The 27,300-nt window shown below is 49.3% G+C and overlaps 1 protein-coding gene across 4 annotated transcripts; it reads right to left on the reverse strand.

Annotated features, from left to right (window-relative positions):
* Window positions 1–2,714: 2,714 nt before the first annotated feature.
* Window positions 2,715–27,272, reverse strand: PPP1R10 (protein phosphatase 1 regulatory subunit 10). Of its 4 annotated transcripts, none has more exons than XM_073311125.2 (20): window positions 27,254–27,272; window positions 26,270–26,673; window positions 12,773–12,890; window positions 11,550–11,636; window positions 11,060–11,195; window positions 10,849–10,900; window positions 10,666–10,743; window positions 10,197–10,367; window positions 9,785–9,890; window positions 9,226–9,335; window positions 8,858–8,958; window positions 8,458–8,605; window positions 7,964–8,119; window positions 7,446–7,692; window positions 6,856–6,931; window positions 6,318–6,515; window positions 5,715–5,826; window positions 5,160–5,261; window positions 4,306–4,818; window positions 2,715–3,878 (listed from the first exon to the last, which is right to left on the reverse strand). In XM_073311125.2, the coding sequence occupies exons 3-20, from the start codon at window positions 12,877–12,879 to the stop codon at window positions 3,769–3,771; spliced, it is 2,610 nt and encodes an 869-aa protein (XP_073167226.1). In that variant the 5' UTR covers window positions 12,880–12,890; window positions 26,270–26,673; window positions 27,254–27,272; the 3' UTR covers window positions 2,715–3,768. The 4 variants fall into 4 exon arrangements, with proteins under 4 accessions (XP_073167226.1, XP_073167225.1, XP_073167224.1 ...); XM_073311124.2 differs by lacking the exon at window positions 27,254–27,272 and adding an exon at window positions 27,104–27,190; XM_073311123.2 differs by lacking the exon at window positions 27,254–27,272 and having other exon boundaries at window positions 26,270–27,067.
* Between the last annotated feature and the right edge of the window lie 28 nt (window positions 27,273–27,300).

A 27,300-nucleotide genomic window follows, 5' to 3' on the forward strand; every position in this document is an offset into this window, starting at 1 on the left:
ATGACTTCCTCACAAAATCAGATGTGTCTCAGCCACCAGTACTGAAAAATTGCTTTCTCATTTTTACCCTAAAATTATAAAAATAAATTGATTGGAATATAAATATTCTTACATTTTGGTGTATAGAGCAGTATGAAATTTTAGTGTTCGCTGACTTGGCTAGTGCTTTTTCATGTAGCCTGCTGTAAAACTAGGCACATATCTAGGTGGCTTGATGTACCCCATGGAAGACCTCTGTGTACCAGTGGTTGAGAACCACTGGGAGCTGAGCCCAGGCTGGGGCAAGTGTAGACACCACCTTTGTCCCACATCTGCTTCCCCCTGCCAGCACATTAGCCTGGTGCCCTCGGAGCCGCAGCCTGTGTTCAGTTCAGCCAGGCCTATTCAGCCCACTGTTGTTCCATCTGGCTGTTGTCCTGCATCTGTTGGGAACGTGTCTGTTCCTTCAGCCTCTCTCCTTTGGCACAGGCTGGGCAGTGGCCCTTTGGAGCTGTGGTGGGCACTTGATGTTAATACACCCCATTGAGATGATGCTGCATGGGGTGGTCTCAGCATTAGCTGATAAATGTTCCATGGATCAGCAAAGGTAGCAGGGGGTGGGGAAAAACAGAGCTGAAGGTGACTGCAGCAGGGCCTCTAGATGCTAGATAGGGCAAGGGTGGGTCAAGGCTGGAAGTGACCTTGTATTTGGGTCTGTTTTCCCCCGACCCCATCCAGGCTGTGTCAGTGAACGTGATTTGGTGCAAGGTAGTTAATGATAGCCAAGTCATCAGGTAGGTTTCAGACTCAACACCCCCTGACGTGAACAAGATGAGGGGGCTGAGCTGTTCATCTCAGACCTGTTTATTACAGGCCCCTGCAGCCCATTAAGTCCCATTTAGCAGTTGCACTGTCAACAGTAGGTTTCAGAGTTAACATCTGGCCAGTATAGTAGATTGGCTCAACTTGGACCACCTGTGAATGCCCAACAAAATCAGTAGGTTTCAGAGTTAACACATCACTGAGGTGATTGGAGAGGGGGACATCATAGCAGGAGTCTGTTGGCCATTGTACAAGTTGTTGTGGCTCAAGGCACCTGTGGAAGCTTCGACAATCAGGTGCATTATTCCACCAGCATGGTGTGATGCCAGCCAGCCCCGCTACCCTGGCCTCTAGGCTGCTGGGGGGGGGGGGGGGGAAGCAGCAACACAGAATCCTGCTGCCCACAAGGGAAGGGATTAAACCTCAGACTCTGACTGCCCATTCCCCACCCCCCTGCAATTTCTTAGAGCAGGAGGTGCTCACCCCTTTCCCCCCCCCCCCAGCAATGACTGCAGAGGGCCCCTTTTTTAAACAGCAAACTGAAAAAAACAATTCTATCCTGTGGCATCGTACTGACACCTAGCAAGGTTGCAGCCCTCTGCCACTTGAGCTACCGGCATAACTGATACCAGTAGAAGGTTGTCATCCTAGCACCAGAGGGCCAGGAGATGCTTTGCAGGTGGGTTTCTGAGCTAGTTGCCGATGGCATAGTGAGACTCAGGATCTTGGCTCCATTCCAGGCCTGGAGGGGAGTGTGTCCTAGTGGGCACAGACTCCTCTACATAGTCTCACCCCCAGCAACCCCTCAGCATGTCACCTTCTGCCCCTTCTCCTTCTATTGTCCGTCTCCAGTCAGCATGCCCTCCACCCATGTCCCTTTCTCCCTCCCCCACACATAAGCACCCATTAGACCCATCTGCCCTCCTTCAGACTGGTTCTCAGTCCCAGTCTCTTCCCCCTGCAAAGTCCATCTCTATCCACAGGTCTGCCTCTTGTCCCCTCTGCATGGGAATCGGGTGGGTTCCTCCTTCACACTGCCTGGGCCCAGCAGAGGGGCACTGAGAGCGCAGGAGGGAGGCTGCCTGCTCTCTGCTCCCAGGCCGGAGCCCAGCACAGTCCGCCCAGAACTGCAGTCGCAGAGGAACACTTGATCAGCCCTAGGCCGGAGCCCACACACAGGATCTTTGGAGAACTTAGCAGCTAAAATCTAAAGCATGTGCAGGCCACAATTTTTCAAAGGCTTATGATGTGGCCAAATTTAAGCAAAATGTTCCTACGCCCTTGCCCAGTTTTGAGTCCCTGCTCTGTAACACGGGGAGACTAGAGCTTCTCAAAGAAAGGGTCACCAGACCGTTTTAGCTTGAGCAAAATAAGACGCTTGCCCTTAGCCTCATTCTTGGAAACGGCTGAACCATTTTGGCTGAAATTTCTCCCAAATATTCAACCTAAGGAGGATACGCAGCGTGGAAAACTTCAGCCCAAACGGATGATGCGTGGCAATGTTATAAGCAACTGAACACAAGGGCTTGTAAAGGGACGTGTTGGACAACTGTACCAGTTCTGCATGCATTGCATCCTGGGTAGGTATCCCAGGGTTCCAAGCACTGTACCAAGTCAGGGTGGATTGAAGGATTCTCGCTAGTGGGAATCGGAGTCCAACTCCCAGGACCCTGCTGCGTCTCAGCCATCAGCAGGACTGTAAGAACGAGGAAATGTCTCCCCTGTGCATCTGGCTCATTCCTATTTCAGTGGCGAAACGAAGTGAGCAGAGACAGAAGCTGCAGCAGGGCACCTCTCTCATGAGTGTGGCAGTGTTCATGGCTCCAGCTGCAGACCTTGAACCTGCTGTGCCAGGCGCTGTACAGATGCACAGAGATGGCCCCTTCCCCACACAGCCAGCACAGACACCAAGGTTAAATTAGATGATCCATTTTTTTTAATCACCATGTTTATTACTAATGTACAAAATATACAAAACAAAAGGGGGAGGCTGCACCAGTGGGGTGGGGTGGGGGGAGGACAGTCCATGTCTCAGGGAGAGACCGTAAAAAAATAAAACAATGGAAAGGAAACAAACCAAGCCCCCAGATGCCAACAGCAATAAAGTCCGTCCGTTTTCACAGAAAACAGCTTCATGTCCCCCCCACTTCCAACGACTCGCTAGCACCAAGGGGAGTCACGTGTCTGCAGTCGTCAGTGGGATGGGGAAGGGTATTTACAGCAAGGGGAGAAGCTCTGATCTCACTTGTTCACACACATGACCCCATGGAGGGGGTGAAGTTAACAAGCACCCCCTTTGCTCAGTGGATGGGGGGCAGTGGTTAAGGGATCCCTCTCCTCCCCAACAGAAGGACTGATATCCTGCTGCTGCCAGATGGAGGGAGAAGTCTCCTGGCCACGTGCCCTGGGAAGGCAGTATTTCTGGGGGAGCCAGATGGGGTGGCCGGCTGCTCCTCAGGGCCAAGGCTCCCCAGGCAAAATGTCTTCAGAGTAGATCTGCAGCTGGCGAACCCGTGGACAGATCACAGCCCGGAGCCGGGTGGGGCAGCCGGGCAACGCTCTCTTTACACCTTTGCTGGTTCCACAGAGATACACACAGTGGTAACAACCCACTTTGCCCCCCCTCGCCCCCAGGTCCCAGAGCAGACAGCGGCTCTTGTGCTTGCAAAAAGTCACTGGGGGGCGCAGAGTCAGGTCCCATCAGCGCCTCCATCAGATTAAAACAACACAGGAGGGAGCGGAGTGGCGGGGGGATATTCCCCCCCCCCGCAGTGGTTCCTCAGTAGCAGCAGCCGTGGGGGGGGGTTGCTCCTCCCCCCTGGGCGTTACAAGGCCTCACAGAAGCCATAAATGGTGGATTCAGAGCCCAAGTCCGACAGCGGGCACCCCAGAGTCCGTGAAGGGGGGGGGCAGCTGTGTTGGGCGGTTTCACGGGGTGTCGGCAGGGTGGAGGGAGGGCCCCGGGCGCTACGGCAGGGGCGGCCCATTCACTCCGGGATGGTAGAAGGCACAGTTGTTCTCGTACCTGCAGCTGCCTTTCAACATGAAGTGGCGACACACGGGGCGGCTCGACATGTCTGCGTGAGAGAAAACGGGGCGCAGGTCAGCCACGGCAGCAGGGCACGGCCAGAGGGGTGGCAGAGCAGGGCAGAGGATGGGGGAGAGACTACAGCTCCCAGCATGCAACACTCCACCCTAACCCAGGCTGCCAGGAGCAGACTACAGCTCCCAGCATGCAATGCTGCAGCTGAAACTGTCTTCCTTGTTCTCACAGGCCCATAGGGGGTCTCTGCCACTCTGGGCCCCGCCCCCAAGGAGCGGGGCCCACAGGATCGAATGGGTGCAATGCATGCTGGGTCTCCCCCATCGGCCCTCGCCACCGGCTGGATAAAAACGGGGGAGGGGAGGGGGCACTCACAGGCCCCTCCCACAAAGGGGCAGGGCCATTCCAAAGCCAAGGCCCTCTGCTCCCCCTAGAGGGCAAGCCAAGCCCCCTGCAATTACCTCCTCCGTGGCCTCCACCATGACCCCGGCCGTGATCCCCTGGGTGGCCTCTGCCGTGATCTCCTCCGTGGCCACCTCCATGACCGCCGCCTCCGTGGCCCCCACCATGGCCGCCGCCTCCGTGGCCCCCACCATGGCCGCCGTGGCCCCTGCCGTGGCCTCCACCATGGCCTCCGTGGCCTCCACCATGGCCGCCGCCGCCGTGGCCGCCTCCTCCACCCATGCCGTTGTTAGGGGGCCCGCCTCTGCCATTGGGGGGGCCGCCGCTGCGCCCGCCTCCTCCTCGTCCCCGGAAGGGGGGCTCCCCGCCTCGTCCCCGGTGGAAAGGGCCTGGTCCAGGCCCCGGGCCGGGGCCACCCCCTCGCATACCCCCGTGGGGGTTTCCCCGCATGCCGCCATCAGGGGGATCCCAGAACTCGCCTCGCTGGGGAGGTGGAGGGCCCATCATCCTGGGCCCGCCAGGCATGCCAGGACCTGGGGGCATGTTGGGACCCCCAGGGCCACCGTGGGGACCTAGGGGAGAGAGAGGCACAAAGGTTAGAGACCCCCCCGTCTGAGCACCCAGGGCAGAAAGACAGTTCCTGCTGAACCCCCACCCTGCTCCATGCCACACAGGACCCCTTACTGAGCCCCCCATTCTGCAGCACAGTGGTCCCTAGTACCACACTGGGGCATTGGCACCAGCACTGACGCCAGGGCAGTGTCCCCTACTGAGCCTCTACCCCACTCCTTACAGCACAGCGCCCCTTGGCACCGCACTGGGGTCAGCACTCCCTACTGACTCAGGCACACTCCAGCTGAAGGTCTGACACTCGTGTCCTCCCACCCCGAGAAGATGGTAGCTCCCTCCTTACCAGGCATGGGTCCTGGCCCCCCGGGAGGGAAATGCTGCATGTTCTTTGGTCCAGGTGGGAATCCATTGGCGAGGGGCCCTGGGCCCAGCAGCCCGTGGGGCACTGGAAGACAAGAGAGCAGAGGGGTCAAATACAGCCAATGGGGTTACAATGGGAAGTGGAAAGGGGGTGGGGGATTCACTTCCCATCCCCTCACAGGCAACCTCCGATCCTAACCCAGGACATGTTTACAAGGCCACCTCTCCTGGAACCCCCAGAGCAAGGGAAATCACACAGACACGCACTCGCACCCCTACGATGTCATCGGGATGCTGGGTGCACCAGCTCTACCCTGGCACCAGCCATTTGAATCAACCAAGATCAGGTCCTTCCGATTACCCGCCTGCCAGAGCCCCTAGAACTGTAGGAGTGGATGGTTTATAAGGCCCAGGTGCCCCGTCGAGACAGACAGAAGGCAGAGAAACAGAAGCCAGAAGGCGACCGGCAGAACAGAATTTTCTCCTAGAAGAAGAGGGAGGTGGGAAGAAGGTCAGTGCCCCCCCACAGGTCTCTTACCTCCTGAGGGCCCCGGGGGCTGTGTCTGGAGGTTGCCAAGCAAGTGTTTGATCTTGTCCGAGTAATCCGGCTGCTTCATTAGCTCCTCTGTCTTGTGGTTGTTGGGCCCGCCCTGTGCAGGGAAGGGAGAGAGGAGGAGCAGGGTTAGACAGAGTGTCTCTCCTCCCCCCCCCCACACACACTACACCCCCTCAGCTCTCTCTGACCTCTAACTCTAGGGCGCTGTGCTAGTCCATTAACCCTCTAGCTGGGGCCAGGGGCTGGCTTGAGCCAACTGCTTTGGGAGAAGGCGGTGACAGGAAAGAGTCCCACCCCCCCATGCATCCCCCCACCCCAACTATTGCTCAGCTGGTGCATTTTCTGAGTTTCCCCTCCCCCCCCAAAACGCTGGAACTTCAACCAAGCTGGAGGCAGGGAGACCAGGCCAATGGTCCACTCCAGCAGTGGTGGGGCGGCGGGGGGGAAGCAATGGTCGGCTCTGGGGGTAGATGGGCCAGTGAGGCCCCACCCATAGAACGGCTCATTGTTTACCCTTTTGGTGCTGGACCCTCCCACTACGGGAAGCCTGTAGGGTCAATCAAACTACACAGCAGCTCCAATTACCATGATGGAGGTGAGGATCTCCTGTACGTTCATGGAGGAGCTGGGGTTGGGGCCCTGAGGGCTCTTGCCGGCCCCCATGCTCCCCATCAGGTTGGCCAGCACTGGGGGCAGCTTGGAGGCCCCGGCTCCATCGGGAGACTGCGAGGCGGCGGCTGGGTCGAGTCCTTCCTGGTAGGCGGCCTCGTCCATGGTGCATTCCTGAGAGAGGGGACAGAGGAGACACTGGAGTCAGGACGGGCTGAGGGCAAGGAGGACGCCCCAGCCTTAGGGGCTGGGGGTCATGGCTGGGCGCTTGGGTTCTTGGGCCTTTGCCCTTCTCTAGCCCGTCCCCGTTTATACAGGGGAGACAGACACAGAGCGGGGGAGGGCCCCCAGTGAACTGGGAAATGAACCCCCTGCTCTAACCCCTAGACCCCTTCCACAGTGAGGAGCGAACCCAGGAGTCCTGACTACCAATCCCCCTGCTCTAACCCAACAGGTCCCCTCCTTCTGTCCTCCAAAGCAGGATAGAGAACCCGGGGCCCTGGGCCAGACATACCTCGTCGAGCGGGATGAGTTTGGGCGGCAGGGGTTCATAGGACTCCGGGTCGGGTTCGTGGGGACTGTCTGGAACGCTGTGGAGAGGAGAGATGCCCATCAGATCTCAGCACCGAGACATGTGGTCGTAGCCCACCACTGATGGGGCTGTCAGCACAGCCTAATGCCCCTCCCCCCTGCCCCTTAGCTCCAGCATGGCCTCACAGGCCAGGTCTACACCCACCCAGCATCCACCAGCCATGGGAAGCAAAGATAGCAGGGTCAGAGGGGGATCCTGATGCCCAGCAACCAAGAGAGCCCCAGGTGAGGTCATCTGCGGGATCTCTGGAGCTGAAAGCAGGGTCTGTGCTCCCTGCGTCAAACAACCAAGTCGACAAGCTCAGAGGCAGCAGCTGGTTCATATGCCGCTAGAGAGGAACAGAGCCATGCTGAATTCAGGTGGGTGGCCCTAAATTTGATACACTGGCTGTTGCATGGTGCAGCCATTAGAGGGGGACAAAGAACCTACACTGTGCAAATGGAAAATGGTGCCCCGGCCTTGACCCCAGTATCCTTCCAATCCCTTGCACTGCCCCCCAGGACCACACCCACCTCTCCTTTGACAGGAAGATCTCCTGCAGGATGCCCTTTTCCCTCTCGGCCTGGGTGAACTTCTCGCGGCTGCCATTGCCTGGCTGCACCAGGGGGTTAGGCAGGTCGATGAGCTTGGGGTAAACCCAGGGCACCTTCTCTTCCATGGCGTCGTGGCTGAGCCGGCGTGCCGTCTCAAAGGCCTCCCGATCCTTCAGCATCTCCCGCTTGGCTGCCTCGCCGAAGTCCTTGATCTTGTTCACGTTGACTGCCAGGGGGAGGAGAAGAAATGGGGAGAGGTTTAGTCAGGGGACAGACAGGCCACTGCCGTACAGCCGATAGGAAGGGTGAGACACCCCACTCTATAATAGGAGTTCAAAGGCCTCGTATCCCTTCTCCCACCCGCAGAAGCCAGGTAGTCTCCTGGCGCCGGAGCAAAGCTGGCAGCCCCTAGAGGGAAAGGCCCCATGTCCCATACCCCAAGCGCCGGATTGGAGCTGGTGCCCCCTAGAGGGAAAGGCCCCCTCCTCAGTATTCACCTCGCTCAGTCTCGTCCAGCTCGAAGTAGAAGTACTCCCGCAGCTTGCTCTCTTCAGGCCAGCTCACTGTCTTCTTCTTCTTGCCCTTCTTGGTAAGTTGAGTGGAGTCAGCTGCACTCTCGGGTGGCTTGGCATCAGAGTTCTGCTCGGACGAGGCTGCAGGGACGGGACACAGAGCAATCAGACAAACACACCCACGGAGCCTGGATCTACCAGCTGGCGCCAATGCCTCCTGAGCCCAACCCAGGACCCCCAGTGAAGACAGCCCTGCCAGCCCCACAGTTGAGCTGACACAGGGGCTGCCCCCTCTGCCAAGGCAGCTGTACCCCAGCTGGCATGGCACACCTGGCCACATGCATTATGGGGTTTTACGGCCTCCTGGGTGGAAACATCAGGTCTGATCCAACACAGCCAGGATGTTGGGTTGACACCTACCACCCACCCGGGGTTAGCACAACAGAACCTGTTGGCTCCAACGCTTTCCCCATCCTTACCTGTCTCCATCAGCTCTGGGACCTCTACTGCCGGCACAGGAGTGCCGGGCCGATCCACCTCCATCGGCTCGGATGCAGTAGCGGGTTCTGGCGAGGATGGTTTAGCAGTGCTCGCTTCTGGGGCTGGCTTCCCTTCAAACGGGCTCGACTGGGACACAGAGAGAAATGTGGGATCAGCGTAATGGGAAGTGAACCAGTGACTCCCAGCTCCTGCACCAGACCCCACACCCTTCTCACTGCTGACGTCAGAACCCAGGGGTGCTGCCTCCCAGCCCCCTGCTCTAACCCACCAGACCCCCCGCCCCACCCCCAAGCTGGGGATGGAACCCAGGGGTCCTGCCTCTCAGCACCCCCCATTCTAACCAACCATCCCCCATTCCCCACCCAGAAGTGTTTGTACCTTGGCTGCAGTAGGAGACAAGACTTTCTTTTTCTTTTTGATCTTGATCCCTGGGATGGGGGCAGAGTTAAGGGCATCCAGGAAGCCCAAGCCCTCCATTGCTGCAGGGGGGGGGGGGGGAAGAAGGGGGAATGAAACAGGTTACAGAAACTGAACGCTCCAAGCACCAGCAACTTCACGTGTTATCCTGCCCCTCCCCTATGCTACACCCCACTCCCCTCTCCTCCCCGAGCCAAGGGATAGAACCCAGGAGTCCGGACTCTCAGCCCCACCTCTGCAACCCCGCTACTCCAGCTAGACCCCACTCCCCTCCCGATGATGATGACCGAACCCAGGCATCCTGACTACCGGGGACTCAGTGTACTCACGTTGCGCAGGGATGATCTTGACTTTGATTTCCTTGGTGCTGTTGGGGGTGGTGTTCAGAGGCTTGTATTTCTTCTCTACTGGTGGGTTGTCTCCAGAGGGGGCGGACGTGCTGTGAGAGGGAAAAGCAGACATGGTACTGAGGCCACAACCCAGGAAAGGGGTCAGATGCTGCCCTGAGCAAGGAGCGGGCAAGCCCAGATCATGTGGCGATCTGGTGTGAAGAAGAGCATAGGAAGCACAGCACAACCCTAGAGCTGCTTTGCAGGGGGCTGAAGGGGCGGCTTGGGGAAGGATACCAATGCTGGGCCTGTACCACACACAGGGTCTCGGGCAAATCCCCTCAGCACTCAGTCTTGCCTCCCAGACCCCTGCTCTAACCACTAGACCCCACTCCCCTCCCAAGAGACAGGGAGGGAACCCAGGAGTCTTGCCTCCCAATTCTACACAGAGTGCTTCTCAGGACTGAGGAACAGAGTGGAAAGGTGAGGCAGACAGAGGAAGCCACAGGCATAAAGTCTGGATGCTTTCCCTAGAGCAGGGCGGGACGCTCAGACCTACCTCTGTCTCTTTATTGGCATCGGCTTCAGGTTGTATTTTTCAGACACCACTACAGCGTTGGGGTTCTTCTTTAGAGGAACCAGTGAGGGAGTCTCCAATTCCAACCCTACGGCAAAGCAGAACTCAGGTTAGCAGAGTACAGCACCGGGATAAGCCCACATTTTCATAGTACCTCATCTGCAAGGATCCCAAAGGCTTTTTAAGCTGGGATAGGTCACCCAGCAGAGAAATGCAGCCACCTCTGAGGTGGGGCAAGTGGGGACCAGCTGCACAGTTACACTGCTCAGAGCCACCTCTAGGTGGGGCAACTGGGGAACAGCCATACAGAATCCCACTTGAGGCCTCTTAGCTTGCTGCCCTCGATCAGGCCTACTCCCCCCAGGAGTTGAGAGATGCCCCTCCCAGTACCCACCAGTGGAGCGGAACTTGGCATGGCTGGGTGCTGTGGTGCGTAGCGATTTTGGCTTCTCTCTCTTCTTCTCCGGTGTCTCCTCAGCCTTGGCTTCTGCCTTGGCCTCCTGAGGCTTCTCCTGGACAGGTGCTTTGCTCTTACTCTCCTCCTTCCGCTTTTTCTTGTCTCGCTCTGCAGGGAAGGGGAGGGTTCAAGTCCCAAAGGCAGAGGCCACTGCAAGAGCTTCTCCACCCTCAGGCTCCAGGGAAAAGCCCACAGTCTGCCCACGTCGGTTAGGATGGACACGAGAAGCGTATTATGGGAGGAGCCACTGAGCAGTAGAGTGGCAGGGATCTCACGCTAGAGAAGACAGACCCAGGATGGTGCGGGGAGGGCACCCACTAGTGGGCTGAGGGGCCCGAGCTAAGACGGCTGGGGCCCCATCATTTCAAACAAGGTCTCCTATGCATGTTTCAAGGGTGTGACTCACCTGCAGGCTGCGCGCTGCTCTGGGAGCGGATGACGCCCATCCAGTCGCTGACGAGGATGGAGGCCAGTCTGCGGAGCTCTGCAAGGGGAGAGAGGACACAGATTAGAGCAGGGCAGCTCGCACCAAGCTCCTGCAGACGGGAGGAGGCATGGCGCGCACACACACAATAGGGCGGTCTCTTACCTTCGTCCTCGCTCGACTTGCTAAGCTGCTTCACCAGCTTCGCCGTGTTGTTCTGGAAAAGATCAGAGAGGGACAGAGGGTTATGGTCAGCATTGACCGCAAGGGACAGCGTCCCCACCTTGTTCCCTGCAGCACAGTGCCCCCTAGCATCGCACTGGGCCACCGTGGTCAGCACTGACTGTGAAGGGAGAGCGCCAGCAGCTTTACTCACTTGCTTCAGGTGATCCACAGTGAGGGGCAGGTGCTGTAGTGTGAGCAGGATCTGCTGCAGCAGGGGCACATTGCTGGATGCCTTGGAGCTGGTGAGCCAAGTGTTGAGAAGTTTGTAACCCCCAACCCGGATGAACCTGGGAAGAGAGTAGATCCAGGTCAGTGCTGGTGTCATACCCTTCCCACGCCATGGGCTACAGCCAAACTTTGAACTGTCTCTGCCTACTCCTTACAGCCCAGGATTGATCTCCAAGCACCTGCCAGAGATGGGTCACTAAAACCCCATAACCTCCCTGAGAACCACTTTGCACCTCAGAGGAAAAGACACCCAGCCACGGTCACAGTTAGCGGCAGAGCTGGGGAGGGAACCCAGGAGTCCTGACTCCCAGCTCCCCCTTCTCTAACTCACTAGACCCCACTCCCCTCCCAGAGCTAGGGATAATTTGACCCCCAGTCCCCACTCTCCGTAAGGAACCCTCCACGACTCTTACTTTGCCAGGATGTCTTGCGCCCGGGTCTGCAACAGGATGTTCAGGTAGATGCAGCGACTGACCATTTTCTGGGCGTCTTTCATGAAGCTGCAAGCAGGAAGGGAGAGAGGCAAGGAAGAAGCTGAGCTGATGCAGTACAGAGAGATCAGAGCACATGGCAACCAACTGCCACAAAATCAGACTCCGTAGGCTCGGGGGCCAAGAAGAAGGAGTAACAGGACTCATCTGGGAACAGCATATGGCTTCTTTCCCCTCTGTGGTGCACTGGCTCCAATCTGGCCCCAGGTTGGTGGGGGACAGCCTGGCTGAGGGGGGGATGGGAAGGAGGTTTTTCTGCTCCAGCAGGCACTGGCTCCAATCCAGCCCCAGTTGGGGCAATGGCTGGCTCAAAGTGGATGGGATTCCCATTAAATTCGGGAGCCTCACTAATTTACTCCGGTTGAGGATCTAGCCCAAGATTTAAATGTTCTGCAAACGTCACACGCATCCTTTTAATTGGAGAAGGGTTTCTGAGGGGGTTGGGGAGTTAAATATTTCATAGGGCAGTTACAGCTACTCAGTGCCTCATCCACACCCTGAAGAACAAGGCGGTTGTGGGAGAGCTTTGGGAACAAATGCTAGGCGTGCTTGGAATACACTGAAGTGCCCTCAAGCAACCTACAGAAGGGACTTCCACTGAGATCCAGGATCAGATAACATTTAAGAAGAGAACTGGATGCATTTCTGAAACAAGAGGACGCAGTTACAAGAAAGGCAAGGCTGATGTTTCCAAAGCAGCCTAGGAGATTTGGATCACATCTTCCATTGAAGATGATGGAACCCAAGGCCAACTCCCCAACTGGTGCAAGTCAGCTGTGGTTCCACTGAAGTCAATGGGGCCAGATCCCCCAGGTGGTTTAAACCAGGGCAGCTCCATTGACTCCAATGGAGCTATTTTGATGCCCACCAGCTGAGAATCTGGCCTCTGCGTAACTAAAACCCCTACACTGTCTTAAAAAGCCCAACAACTTTAATGCCGACCACCATACAAGCAGATTAGCATCTAATAAATAAATAAGACTATGAAGGGAAAAGACTTAAAACAATCAAACAGCTCTGCTCTGATGGGTCATTTTCACACCACACCAGCTGCTTACTTCTGGTCTGGGAAATTGAGATTTTGCTACATTATGTCCTGCCATGCTAAGAATTCGTCAAACCACACGTTTAAACTGGGGACTTACTTGAAAATCTTGGTGACTCCTTCTGTATTTTTGACTTCTCCATCTCTCCCCAAGAAGCAATCTAATCCTTTTAGGAGCTCATGAGGATCAATTGGTCCAGAGCCCATGATGGACAGTTCTGAGGCAAAAAAAGGAAGAAGGAAAAAAAAAGGTTACTCTCAGCAAAGAGCGCACAGATATCATCGCACTGGTAAGTGGAATCCAAACCTGATCAGGAAGGGTACAGATACTATAAGTACAAAGTATTATCCTATCATTGCCACCAGTCAAGAGAACCCAGAGCATAACACACTTGGCAAACATCAGTTCCCAGCATTTGAAAACTAGAATTCTTTTCCCTAACCGCACGCTCGTAGTTACATGTGCACACACATATACATATCTATCTCTTGGGCCTTAACCAGGATGGATCTGAACTCAGGGTTTACTTCTTTGCCAACCTGTCTTCAAGTATCCCCCAAGCCTTTAGGAAATAAACAGGACAAAGGGATAGGCAATTGGGCAAAACAGGCAAAATAGGCAAAACCCAGAGCAGGGAGGACTAAGGGATTTCTAGTCATGTTCCCACTCAATCACCTTGAGGCTAACAAGTTTATGGCAAGATGCCATTTATTGAACTGTAAACAAACACACAATAGTGTTTTCAAGTTGATATTGTCTTTTTTAGACTAACCCCAGTGGAAAATGCTGATGTTTTTCTGAGACTAATTTTTAGTTGAGGAGTTATTGCACACTAAAGAATTTATATCCGAATAGGCCATGATCAGAAGAGAGGTGTGGATCTAAACCTTGTAATATTCAGTGGTTTAGAGAGATAACCAAAGCTAATATTGACTTGAGATGCAATGTTGTTTATGAGAATGGGGCCTAAAAATACATCAGCAGCTGTAAGTTTCAATCAGTCTAAATTTGATTACCTACATAAAAAAAAGAGGTTCTACTTGACAGAGCAGTGGGTTGTGTTGGAATCTCATTTGTTAGAAAGAGTCATTGCAGAAGTAAATCTTCTAAACTGTTACTAAATAAATTTTCTTTTTAAAATAGAGGGGACTGGTTTGGAAGAAAAACCCAGACATAAAAATAATCAACAGGAAGTATTTTGGCCTATGCTATTAAAAAAGATTAACAGGTTGGGGTTTGTTTGTTTGTTTTTATTAATTTTCCCTCCATAATATTTCCAACATCCACAAGTTACAGATTGTAAATTACAAAGTTTATTTGGTTTTTAGGAAATGTAATGCACCAAGTTACAGGTACATGTTTAAACAGCAAAAATTCAACAGATCCACAAAAAAATGCAGAGGACACAAAAGCAAAGCAATGGGAAACACTCTGCCAATTTGTTCCTTCATGCAATTCTTCATAGCATCCCGAAATGGAAGGCACCCTGAAACAAGCCGATTAGATTTCACCTAGCATGCTCTGTTGAAACTAATCTGTCTGGCTTTATTGTTCAACTGGTTTTAGCTTTACTAGAATAAAAACGTGTATCTATTAAGGGGAGGGGGTTAGGTTGAGACAGAGCTCCCTTCTCTGTATGGAACACCAGATCTTTCAGGGTGGATGCTGGGAAAACAATGTTCTTCAAAGGAAACTGGCAAATGGCCGATATGAAGTTATAACTCTCCCCCAAAATCAGGATGATGCAGTCAGTCATGCATGGATAAATTATCCTGTTTGCCAGGACATTGAGCATGAACGTTACACATTATCACACTACCGTTTCTGTTAGGTCCTTCAGACCCAACAAGACCAACGATGGTATGAATCCCTAGCATGTAAAGGGGTTATTGTAGATACCCTAACAGTAAACAGTGTGTCTTAAATGCGTGAATTGGTGCTGGCAAAAAATTCAGTTCCATTAGTGGGAGATTCAGATACGACTCTGAGAGGAGTTAAAGGGCCATTGGCAAGGCTTTCTCACCCAAAATTTGATTTAAAAAATTGTCCCATTTAAGTGTTTTCATAAATTTTGTTAATTTCATTGGAAAGAGAGGCCTTCACCACTGGATATACACACACAACTCTCCCATGTGGCGCATGCCCGGCCTAGAACTGAGAAATGAAAGACTGGGAAAGTGAAATTGCCCAGGCTAGTTAAATTGTCTCAGACCCTAGGGAAAGAACAGCCACACCCTGGGAGTAAGGTAGAAGTGTCAGTTTGAGGAGACTAACTGGAGAAATTGTCTTGGCCACGGCCCTTTAAAGTGATTTGCAAGCAAGGCAGACTGTCCTCCCACACCCAGAGGGAGGATCAGAGCCCAGTCTCAGTGGTATTTCTGTCACAGGCTCCTACACTACAGAAGAGTAAATGGGATTGGAGGACTGCAGAGACCAGGAATCATTGGCTTAGTCAGGCTATTTGGTGTCAGTCAACCTGGGCAAAGGGGGGTGGAAAGTGAATACACTATTGCTGTCCCTCTTAAAAGTGGAGCATGCATAAGCAACAAATGACTAATTGAGCAGTGGCTTAAGAGCACGGAGACTACTTCCCCTTAGTACCGGCTTTCTTTACATCTGGTGCAGACAGGAAGCGCAGAGTTTACAGGTGACTGGATGCAGCAGCCCAGCCTCCCATTAACACTCAACCCAGGGAACACGAGCAGGGTTCCCATTAGGAGACACTGCACTCAGCCCTTGGAATGAAAACCGCTTGCAGTACAGAGCAGTGGGTAGGCAGTAGCATGAGGTCACATTAACCTATCTGGGAAGCTTGTAACACAAGACAGGTTAAACTACAACCAAAGTGGACAAGCAGGACCATGGCTGGGGCGTTGCTTAGAGACACACTGGCTGGGTCTGCTTCAGCAACACAGATCTGCCTTTGTATGTTACCCTTATTCAGAGGGTGGGGTGAAGGTATAGTGTAGCTGCCTAGCGTAAATAGTCCCCGTCTTGTACAGCAAGGAATGATTAGTGTCAATGGTAGCTAGTGACACAAAGGCAACGTACTCCCCGTTGGTAAGTTACACACGTGCTGCATGAGGCATAGACTCCGAGACGCAGCACTGAAACAAACGGGGCTGTGTGTAAGGCTGCCAATGCAGCTTTGCTTGGGGGAGCAGAGGGGTTGGCGCGAGGAGGGGGAATTTACACACACACACAGATGGGCAGCATGGCTGAGTTCCAGAACTTTGTTGGCTGTGGCAGGCTGATCGAGACTGGATTCAACAAGGAAGGAAGAGATCCCCTCGTCGCTGCCTTTTCAGCAAAGTCCTTTCTCCGAGCAGGAGGGGAAAAATATCCAACCACAGCCAGCTCTTCCAAGGTCTGGTGTGAACTCCTCCCCAATAAAGTCTCTCTCCAAGTTAACTGCAGAGATCCACCATCACTTACTGGGCAGAGGAGTTTAGTGGAACAAAACTAGACAGTTGGGAGCGATGGAAAGTTGTTACCAGCTGACGGTTGTTCAGTAGCTTGGAGGGGGAATCAGTTTGGGGGTACGGGGTGTCAGTCCACTTGCAAGGCTTCCATGCCGAAAAATCTCTGTGCCTGCAGCCCCCAGTGGAAAGGCAGAGGGCGGGACAGGCCATGGAGACTGAATTCCCCTCTCACCCCCCAGAGGTGGTATCCTCCACACGCAAGGTGAATGCGCTTCGGCAGGAAAAAAAGCTCGCAGTGCTGCTGCCAGGCTCAGACGTGCTTTGCTGGTGAAGAGAGGACTTCAGTCTCCAGGGCTGCCAATCCAACACCTGTCACCATCCACACAAGAGATCAAACATACAGTTATGTACACAGGAGAACTTAACCATGGCTACTTCATCCCAGTAGGGAAATCCCGCAAGATGCCCTGATTGTACTCCATGCTGGAAGACTGGGTACTAGATTACGAGAGTAGGAGACACTGGATCATACAGACCTAAGACAGTTGCAAGTCTAGACAGATCTACAAATAAGAGATCCCTTCGCTTCATTGGCAGTATAAGGGTGAATACACAGAACTGACCAAGGTAACAAATAAGGATTCCACTTTGTTGCCTTGAGGCTGCGGGAAGGTCTGCAAGCACGTGAATTCCCTCAGGCGCTACAGGGCATATTAAAGAAGAGTGGGAGCTTCCACTGTTCAGGGTTCCCAGCAAAGATTTTAAGTTCTATTAATAAAGACTACACATGCACCAGATTTATATGCACAGACAACGGGCTGCAAGAGCTGTCTATTAGCACACGCAACTATTCTGATCAGTGCAATACTGGACTAAAGGACACCAGAGGGAAGAATAAGGCAGCCATATCCTCGGCAACTGTGAGCAAATATTAGATCACCGGTTTTTAGACAATTTAAAAGAAATTTCCTGTATTACCAACCCCTCCCCTGCCTGACCAAGACTAAAATCAAAAGACTGTTAAAAGAAAAAGCTAGAACTTTTTTTCTTTACTGTTTATGCTATTTACTTCCAATATTTCTCAGCTCAAACAGTAAGATGTGTTTCTATTCAATTTCACTTTTTGGCACACTGCTAAAGCTTGACACATTTGAGGTTGCCTATGCTACAGATAGAGATGCTTGCTCTTACTGGAATTTATAGCACTCATGGAAACTTACTAAAAGCTTTTTAAAAAAGATTAATGGCAAGTTTAGCTCAAGTTTCTTTAAAGATAACTTGAAGATCTGTTTAAAAGGCAAACTGCAAAGGTTTTGCTAAGAGCTAACTGGCTTGTTAAAAATGTAAACGTAAATCTCATACTTTGACAAAATACCGCCCACCCCCCCCAAGTGCCAGAGAAATCCAAACTGCAGATTTCCTGGCAATCCACCTAGACAGAGGTGTAAATAAGCAAGTAGAGTGAAGCCAGTGGTTAGAAATATGAAGTCAGATGGAAGGCTCCTACTTCAGCATTGGTCCCTACAGCTTACATTTGAATTAATGTTCAATATGTACTCGTACCACAGTGATAGACAAGGTATTAACGCTTGAATAGAAAGTCTAAACCTGTTTATAGTACTTATGTCCCTTCATCCAGCAGGGAAGCCTGAAGTTTCGGCATTTTAAGAACTAGATACACTTTTCTCCCTCACTTTAAGTATCTTTAGGGAACCAAATTAATATTCCCATTTTATAGGCAAAAATATAAAGAGAGAGGTTATATGATCTACCCAAGATCACACAGGAAGTCTGTAGTCAAGCCAGGAATAGAACCCAGGAGTCCTGACTCCCAGGCTCCCTGCTCAAGAGATGAATCTAGAGCCCAGGAGTCCTGTGCCTCAAACCTGATGGCACCTCTGTTCCGAAGCACAGCTAAAAGTTATTTCCCCTTTATCTAACAGCTCTGTAGGTCTCCTAAAAAGACTGACCCCCTATCCTAAACTCAAGCCTTCATCAGCAGCGGTTCTTAAAACTTTTGTACTGGTGACCCCTTTCACACAGCAGGCCTGAGTGTGAGCCCAATTCTAAATTAAGAACACACTTTTTTTTTTTTTTTACATTTAACACTATTATAAATGCTGGAGGTGAAGCAGGGGGTGGAGGCTGACAGCTCGTGACCCGCACGTAATAACCTCATGACCTCCTGAGGGGTCACCACCCCCAGTTTGAAAACCTCTGAGCAAGACCTCTGCAGTTCACCTCTGAAACATCAGAAAGCATATTTAAGGTTTCAGTTACACATTTAAGCCTAATTTAGACTGAAGTCCACTTTTAGCCAACTACACGTCTAGTTTGATCCCACTCTCTGGGCCAATAGCTTGACCCACAGTCAACTGGAAGGGGCTTGAAGCAGCATGACCAAGTTACAAACCCTGAACATGGACTACTGTAGTGTCAGACAGCTCAGCTAAAAAGAAAATAGTGTTCCACTCTGAAAAGCTGCTATGAAATGGCATTGTGTGTCCATGATCCCAAATCAAGCGTGTCAGGTTACACATGTAGGAAGGTTTTTTCTACCTGGCTCCTTACAAACCCAACCCAGGATCAGATCAGCAGCTTTTTTTACTGCTTGTGCATCTCCATTAGAGAGATTCTGCTGGTCTGATTCGGTCCTCAGTGTCAAGAGCTCAACAAATCTGGCTCTGCAATCAGACATCTTAATATGGGATCATGGGTGCAGTGCTAGAGCACTATAACTTATGGTTCCCAATTCTGTGCAATTCCCCACTTCACAAGATTTCCTATGTGACCTTAGGCCTCACGCTCCCCATGTGTAAAACGGGGATAACAGCACTGCTCTATCTCCCAGAAGTGTTGAGAGACTATGAAGGTTGTGAAGCGCTTTGAGATCTACTGATGAAAAGCGCTAGATGAGAAAGGCATTATCTGTGACTTGCCAAGATGTCATTTTAGAAACATGCTTCAGAAGAGAAACACTTTAAAGAACAGTTTTAAGTTGCATTTATAGGAAAACAGCTTTTCTATTGTTAACTTGAGGAAACTGCAGTCTAAGGTCAACAGTTTTAGCAGGAACTCTTGGCAAAGCTTTAGAAAAACAGATATAATGTTCATGACTTTGCCCAGAGTTTCTGTTTTGCATGCACCCTAGAAGTTCACATCACAAGCAGCATGTCTCCATCCATTTCTCCCCAAAAAGGGCATTTGATTTCAGTGCCAGTGGCTGAAGAGAAACCAAAACCTGTGCTAGAGTGCTGGTCAACATACCCCTGCTTCATGGAGAACAAATGCCTCATGTGAAATTTACATAATTGAAAATGGTAAATAGGCAACCATTTTCCTCCTAGCTCCCCAAACAGATCCTATGGTGTTAGTCATACGCTGGCATTAGTGTTTTATTTTTAAAGAAACATTAATCACTGCATTTGAATGCTCAGATCTGCACATGTTCTGGGCACTGAGCTATAGATTAGGCTTTCTGCAATTAAGGAATTTTTGGTTAGAAAATTTGGCCTGCTGTTGGCCATGGAAATAACCAAGCTTGACTTTAGACTCCACTGCCAGACACAGGAAGGAGCAGGCTTAAGACAAACATTGCTCTCAGACAGCAAGCTTCCCAGAAAAACAAGCTACAGCTTGGTCACTTCACTCCAGCTCCTGAAATGCAGTCACCTCTGGTGTGGAGCACTGCAGCTGTTTATGGCACACAATGCTAATCAAAGGTAAGCACAATATAACTGAACAGGAAAGAATTTAGCTATGATGTCTGTTCACTTCCACTGAAAGGAATGGGCGATCTAGTCTAAAACGCCTTAAGACATAGCTCTGCTCTTTAAAGTGACTAAAGGCATCTTCTCTGGTTCCTGTGCGTATTAGAGTCAGATCTGCTAACTTTAACAATAGCACATTTGATCCCTGTTAGCCCCACAGAACCAAAAAGGCTTTAAAGGAGCATGCCACATTCTATTTTAGGCTCACCCATGAGCTGCAGTGTGACTGCAGTCACATCTGGGTAAGCTTACTGAAATCAGGTTAAATGAAGGCAGAACTTAATTTGGACAATCTATTCCTGATGAATACAAGACTGAACCCAGCTTGACAACTGAATCCCAGCCTGAATTTGCAGGGCTGGCAGAAAGCCATCTTTATTTCCCAGTTGATTAAACAGGATCTAGAGTTCAGGGACAAACAAAGCCACACAATGCCTTTTACAGAGTTGCTTCTCTGAGTAGAGCTGCACTTTGAATTTAACCAAAAAAAGCAGTGATTCAACTGTGAGTGGCTTAAGTCTCCCAAGCATTAATTCTGATCCTGATTAAACAATAAAGCATTGACAACGTTTGCTGAACTAGTCCTGAAGCAGGACAGAAACCAATTTGTGGTATTTGCAGAACAGAGTGCGTGACAAATATCAGCTTCCATCTCCAAATCCTAATATGGATAGATGTTCAGAAATCCTAACCATCTGGGATCCCAAATGAAGTCAGAGTCTGAACATCAGGCCTACAGTTTATATGGTGCAAGAAACGCTTCTAGTGATGTGAACTTTTAAGCAATATTCTTACATATTTCTACCCAACATTAAAGGCAGTTTCTGTAAATACACAAATATCATGATCATTTACAAGGTACAGTCAATGTATGAGAGTCAACAGATTACTTCCTTCTGACAAAAATCAGAACAGGTCAAGCTGGTAAGGGGAAGAGCTGCATTAGGTACACACTTGTTAGTCAAAAAAGTTATCCTAGGACATGAATCATTGAAATGGTTCACTATCACTTAAAAGGATACAAGAACAAAGACATTTTTAAGCAGACTAAAATTTACAAGATTAACAAGTTCAGCAAAATTCAACAACCACCAATTTGCAACCCAAACATTGCAGCTTTAAGGGCAGAGAACCAGAAGTGAAATTGAATAGAAACAAAATATGAACTAGCTCCCTCCTTTGTGAGAAATAGAGGAAGTAACAAACTTTTTCCCCAGGACAGATTTCAAAACATCCTTTGGGTTTGAGCTGAAGTTAAACACAGGTAAAGGCATTTTTAGATGTTACGATTTCAGCCTTGTATTTTAAACTCCATCTCTTGGGAGCCTAGAGTGAAAAAGATGGAAAAGTTTTTAGTCCAGTTAGATTTGAATTGTGGTTCACCCCTTTGTAAGGGATCTAGTTATTTTCTCCCAGTGCTAACGAGAGCGCCTATGGGCAATAATAAGCCAAGGAAGACACAGGGAGCTGATTTTAAGCAGTGGGTCATACAACAGGGACTCTCTTCAGAGCAACCTATATTTATCCACTGCCACGATCTAGCCAGTCAGTATTGACATAAAGAGCATCAAAACTACAATGGCTGTGCCATTTTAAGAGAAAGACAGCTGCGTGCTCCTGCCCCCAAAGACAAAGGAATCCTGCAGAGACTGGGTCAATTTCTGAATGCTATGGGTGATGGGATTTACTGAAGCAAGCATATCCAGAGGGGCTACAAGCAGCTATGGACATGGCACAGAGAGAGCCTTGAGGGTCTGGATGGGATAGAAAGATACAGAGGACATATCACAAGCAAAGCACAGCTACTGATCTATTAGGATTTAAACCCCTCCACAAGTAGTGTTCCAGTACAGCTGAGAAGTTGATCCCATATGACTGGAGACCACAGGGAGAGTTGTTTTGTACTTACAGTTTAGAGATAGAAATCAGGATTTTATTCCAATGAAGACAGACATCTTCATATCCTATTAATATATATCAAAGGATTTTTAAGACTTGGTATTCTAATCCCTAACCCTGGGGAATGACTGAGGACTGCCAGTTACTGTAACATTACAAAAACAGCTGTTCATTAAATCATGATTAAAACCATCCCGATGGAGTAACTCTTCTGTAACACCTTCTAGTCGAGGCTCTCAAAACCCTCGAGTAACAAAGTAAGCCTCACAGCCTTTTCCCACTTCAGTCCCCAGCAGGGATGGGGAAGGGGAAAATGAGCCTGTGGCTTTTTCTTTATCTGCTCATGTCTCCATTTCAGTGCCAGCGGGTTAGAATCCAGGAGTCTAGACTCCCAGACACCCCCACCCCTTTTCCTAACTACCACACTCTCATCAAAAGACACACAACCCATGAGCCCCAAGAACAAATCCTCTGGGACTATCTACACTCTTTCCAAATCTAGGCACAGACCAGGAGTCCTGACTCCCAGCATTGTGTTCTAACAGGACAATCCTCCCCTTCCTATGGCAAGGAAATGAGGATTAGTTTGGATCTAGAAAACACAAGTACTCCCCTTCCCTTTGAAAGGAAGGACAAAGTAGTCACTGAAGTGACTTACAGAAGAGTTAAAACAAGACTAAATTCAGCCAGATCTTTACATTTAAAGATCTGGACCCCCCTATGTATTCAGAGACCTGCTAATTTCCTCAAAACTCAATTATTTTCCCTGGGGTCTAAATGCTAAATTGAGTTTCACCTAGAGGCCAAGCTACCTCAAATCAGAAGTGATCTTTACAATACGTTGTCCACATATGCTCTCAGCATAACTGAGGTGTCAAATGTGACAGAGAACCTGCCGGTGACTGTCAAGGTCACCAGGCTACAGCAAAGGGTTCAGCTTCTGGCACAGTATCTTTGTCCCTTTAGCATCTCAGTGTCTTACTTCTCCAACCCCCTCTCATATCTTCACCCACATGAGTGAGACGATGAGATTACAACTTCAGGAAGGTGAGGGAAGACAGACAGCAGGAGCAGATGACTTCTAGAACATAAATCCTATTAACAGAATTGTTAAACAGAAGCGGCACTCCTTTTTCAGTAAGCATCAGGTGCTCTTAACGCCTGCCAAGATCTACTAAGGTACAGAAACTTCATGTATTGGGATTTTTTTTTTAGAAGTGTGGTATTAAAATACTTTTAAAAGCCATCTTTAGCCAGACCCCTATTGATCTATCTTTAAAAGATCACTGGCTGTATAGAATAAACTCAGCTAGTTTGGCAATCATTTAGGCTTCTGGCAAGAGAAAGTTTTATCAGGCCTATTACCTGACTGACAGTCCCCACTGTGTGTTCACCCCACGTTTAGCCTCACTTCGTTGATTTTTAACCCCATCTTCAAATCTCCGAAATTGAGGATCTCATTTTCTTCTAGAATGAAGTCTACAGATGCTTTTAAGAAAAAGCTTTTACAGACACAGATCCCAGTTTCAAAAGTTTGCCTGACAAATCTCAGCTTATCAAGCGTGTGGTTTATTTAAATGTCTGAATGGATTTCCTAGAGTTTGCTTTAAAATAAAAAAGAAAAGCTTTCCTCTAGTTGAATGTTTTTCTCAAAAAAATTAAATAGATTTTCTATTCCTATTAAGAGGCTGCAAGAGCCATTGCTGCTTTCATCAATCTCTCTGGCTGGATCTTTTGTTATTTTCCTTATTTAGCGTATTTCACCTCCATTAATCTTCTGTGTGCTTCGAAATTTAGAAGTGCACACAACTGCAACACAGCAAATGGTCCCAGTCTTGAGCGGACCCACCTGTCAGCACAATCTCTACAAGGCCTTTGCTAAGTTTGTTGCTTACATACAACTTACCTCATCCTACCTGCACTATACATGCAGCGACTAAGGCCCAATCCCAAGAGAGAAACTCAGCACCCAGAACTCTTAATGACTTCAATGGGATAGCAGCTCAATGCTTCAGGATTAGGCCATTACAGGCTGTATACCGTTCAGTCCTCATGAGACTAAAATGCTGAATTGCTTTAAATTGCATGAAATGCTACCACTGGACACTGCAGCAAGTATTTAACCTGCTGGGTTTGAAAAATCTGCCTTGTGAAGTCCCATTTCATGTTGGAAACAGTCCAGAAAAAAAATCCAGCAGTTAAAAAAAAAAGATCTCAGTCACAAAAGCAGCTTCTCCTTCGTTACAAGCTATCTGACGTTCATGCAGATCCAATGGGTTGGCTCTGGTAACAGAAACCAGATCTCTCTAATGCAAAGTCTCAAAAAATTAAATTTGTAGTTGTCTTAACAGATTGGCAAGCTCTTAAATCAAGACTCAAAATATCCTTACAGCCTCTGCATGCATCAGTCGATGTCACTGCGCGGAGTTGACAATGGAAGAATAATCAAAAAGAAATAAGCAAAGTGGTCTGGAACAGAAATGAAGGTTGTGAAATGTAATTAATACCAGAAAGGTTTGCTTACCCGTGAATTGTGGCTGTTCCCCTCCCTTTGATGAGGGCTTCCCTTTTTTTCCTAATGATCACTTCTTTTCCTAGTACATTGTACAGGAACTATGGCACTGTGGAATGTGGCAAATTAATTGAATACAAGACTTTTTACCTTTCCCCTGCCCAACAAGACACTTGGGGTGTGTGTGGCTGGAGAAAATGCACGCACCCCTCCCACCTCCAGAATATCCTTGACAACAGATTTGTGGGTTATGTACAGCACCTTTGGAGTCCAGTGATAGCATTTCACATCTGTTATAACAAATCAGATTACATTAACTGATCAAGAGGAATGCTCCCCCACTTCCCTTCGGAAAGTCTAAAAAAAGGTACCAGTGAAATCCCAAAGTAGAAGGGAGACAAAGCAGACCATCTGCTTTACTGAGCATGGAAGCTGGATAGAAACCAATGTAAGTTATGAATACAGCCAGATAAGACAGACAAGTAAGAGAGCGGAGGTCCAAACTCATGGGTTATGTTGAAACCTATAAAAAGAAAGAAACCTGGTGGACTTAGGATCATACTTTGTACTCAATATATTAACTTGTACCTAGAGAATTCCTGTAGATGAAACAGCCAGGAGCGGAATTTGGTTAGAACAGTTTAGAAAGAGGAAAGGGGGGGACGCGCTGGGTGCATTCCCCTCCTCCTTCCCCCCACCCGCATCTCATTCCCTCCATCCCCTGCCTCCAAACGCAAGTCAGTCAGTGGGAGGAGTTTGCTCAGAGCTGGTTACATCACCTCCCTGCCCATGGGTTCTCGCTTTTGTATAGGAAGAGACAAAATGAGGCAGACGCCATTTTAGAAGCACAAGGGAGAGGGGAGGGAAAAAAAACACAAACAAAAAGGCTTCAGTATCTATTAAGAGGGAATTCATAACACAATAAAGCCCCCATCATAGATATATATACACACACACACACCCCTTTGTATCCTATAATCTCAATCCTACAAAGCTACACCTATTAAAAATACAAGGGGAGGAATCCAATTCTTATTAGCGTGAGCCGAAGATTCACTACAGAATCTCCCCATCACAATGGGGGGGGGGGCTAATTTGTCCCCGTCCGAAGTATGGGAGGGGCAAAAAAGAAAAGGGGGGGGGTAAAAAATGGGATCAACCTGAAAAGGAAAAAAAAAGCTGCTTGCCAGAAACAAAGACAAGGAGACAGAACAGCTTTGCCATCTTTGAGTAGGGAAGGGAAAATAGAAAGCGAGAATCACATTTTTAAAAGCACATTATATTTCGTTATAACTGGAGTCTAAATGTTATCAAATTTCATTCTGATCTTTTAAGATACAAGTTACTGAATTTTAACAAATTTTGTAAGTCTTTTTTAAAAAAAAGTCTCTTGCAATCTTTATTTTTAGATTGCCACCCAATTCTTAAAATTGCCCCTTTTCCCCAGCTACTACATATATATGCAAATACATTATTAAAGTGGTATTCCGGGTTTTAAAAAAATAAAACTCACACAAAAAAACCTAACAATTACATTGAATTAAAAAATATAGAAATGGATTTGACATATCACTGTAAGGTTAACTATTTTTTAAACCAACCCATCATTGGCTAATGCCATAGATCTTTCTTGCACCCCTCACCACTTACAGCCTTACCCTGCAATCTTTATGTACAGATTGCTCATTTTCCTCGTCTCCCACACAAAGAAGCGATACTTTATGGCTCAGTCACCGCCATCTTTTGTGTGGGAGCTCATTAACCCTTCATATTCGTGGAGACGATGGATTTGTATAAGAGACCGTCGTACTCCTTATAAATATGCATTCATATTTTGCAAAATGCCTGACTTTTAAGGGTTAACCATTTTGAAACAAAGCCTACTTTCCTCTCAATTATATACACATTTTTGGTTTCTTCCTGGCGTTAATTCTTTTTGGTACAGAGGAGGAATTTTTTTTTTTGGTCAGTTGGTTGAAAATTCGACACTTACTATCCAATAATTTTTCTCGTCGACAGCGCTTCAAGGTTTGTTATTTTTTGTTTGATTAAAGTGGTGTATTTTAAGGAAAAAAAATAATTGATTTGTTTTTGGTCATGGCTTTAAAAAAATACAGCAACTTTTTGGGGATTTTTGGTGGTTTGTCGAGATAAAGAGATGCAAAAAGTTGCTTGGTTTAAAAAAAGGATCAGGACAGGTTGTTGCTAATTATTTTTTGTTTGGTCTTTTGGTATGTTTAAGTGGCAGTTTCCTTCAGGTCACAAAGAATTTGAACGGCTTCCCAAGGACGGTCGAAAATATGGTGGCTGCTTTTTTATGTCTTCCAAGGACCAAGTGGGGGGGGATTTTTCTCTTTCTCGTAGCAAATTCGACGCCAGTCTCAAGACCAAACCAACCTGGAGTAGAAAAGAAGGGAAAAAACACCACAATGAGCATTTTTAGATACAAAAGGCACCCCTCCCTCCAAAATTTTTACCACAAAACCACAAAATTTAGCATAAACGTATTTTTCAGGGTTTTTTTTTAAATCGCTGGGACCTGGGCTGTTGTAAATTTTTGCAAATCGGGGAGGGGGGTCTGACAATGAAAATAGGGGTTTTAGGGGAACCACCCTTCGGGGGGGAGGCTTGGAATTTCATGGTTCAGATGAAACCCAGTTTCAATCAAAAGCCCCAGTTCCCTGCCTCAGACCCAGGAGGTTAATTAGCAGAAATGATCAATCACCAAGGTCATTCAAAAGGGCTAAGAGCAGCTCCCACCACCACCCCTCCCCGCGCGCCCCCACCCTGTACCCCAGCCTGGCGCTCTTAAGAGCTAAGTACTCACCTCTAACCAGACCCCAGAATGGCCGAACACCGCGCGGGTGGCGCCTTTTATAGGCGGCCCCACCCCCCTACGGCCCCACCCCCCTACAGCTCGCGCTGCGGCGCGAGAACAAAGGCTTCCGTCCTCTGCAGTCCCCCTCCTCCCTCTTACCCAACGGCCGGCTCCTCGAGAACCGATTTAAAACCGCTAGCGAAACA

This window comes from Lepidochelys kempii, chromosome 14, assembly GCF_965140285.1.
Source record: "Lepidochelys kempii isolate rLepKem1 chromosome 14, rLepKem1.hap1, whole genome shotgun sequence".
NCBI classification, from domain to species: domain Eukaryota; kingdom Metazoa; phylum Chordata; order Testudines; family Cheloniidae; genus Lepidochelys; species Lepidochelys kempii.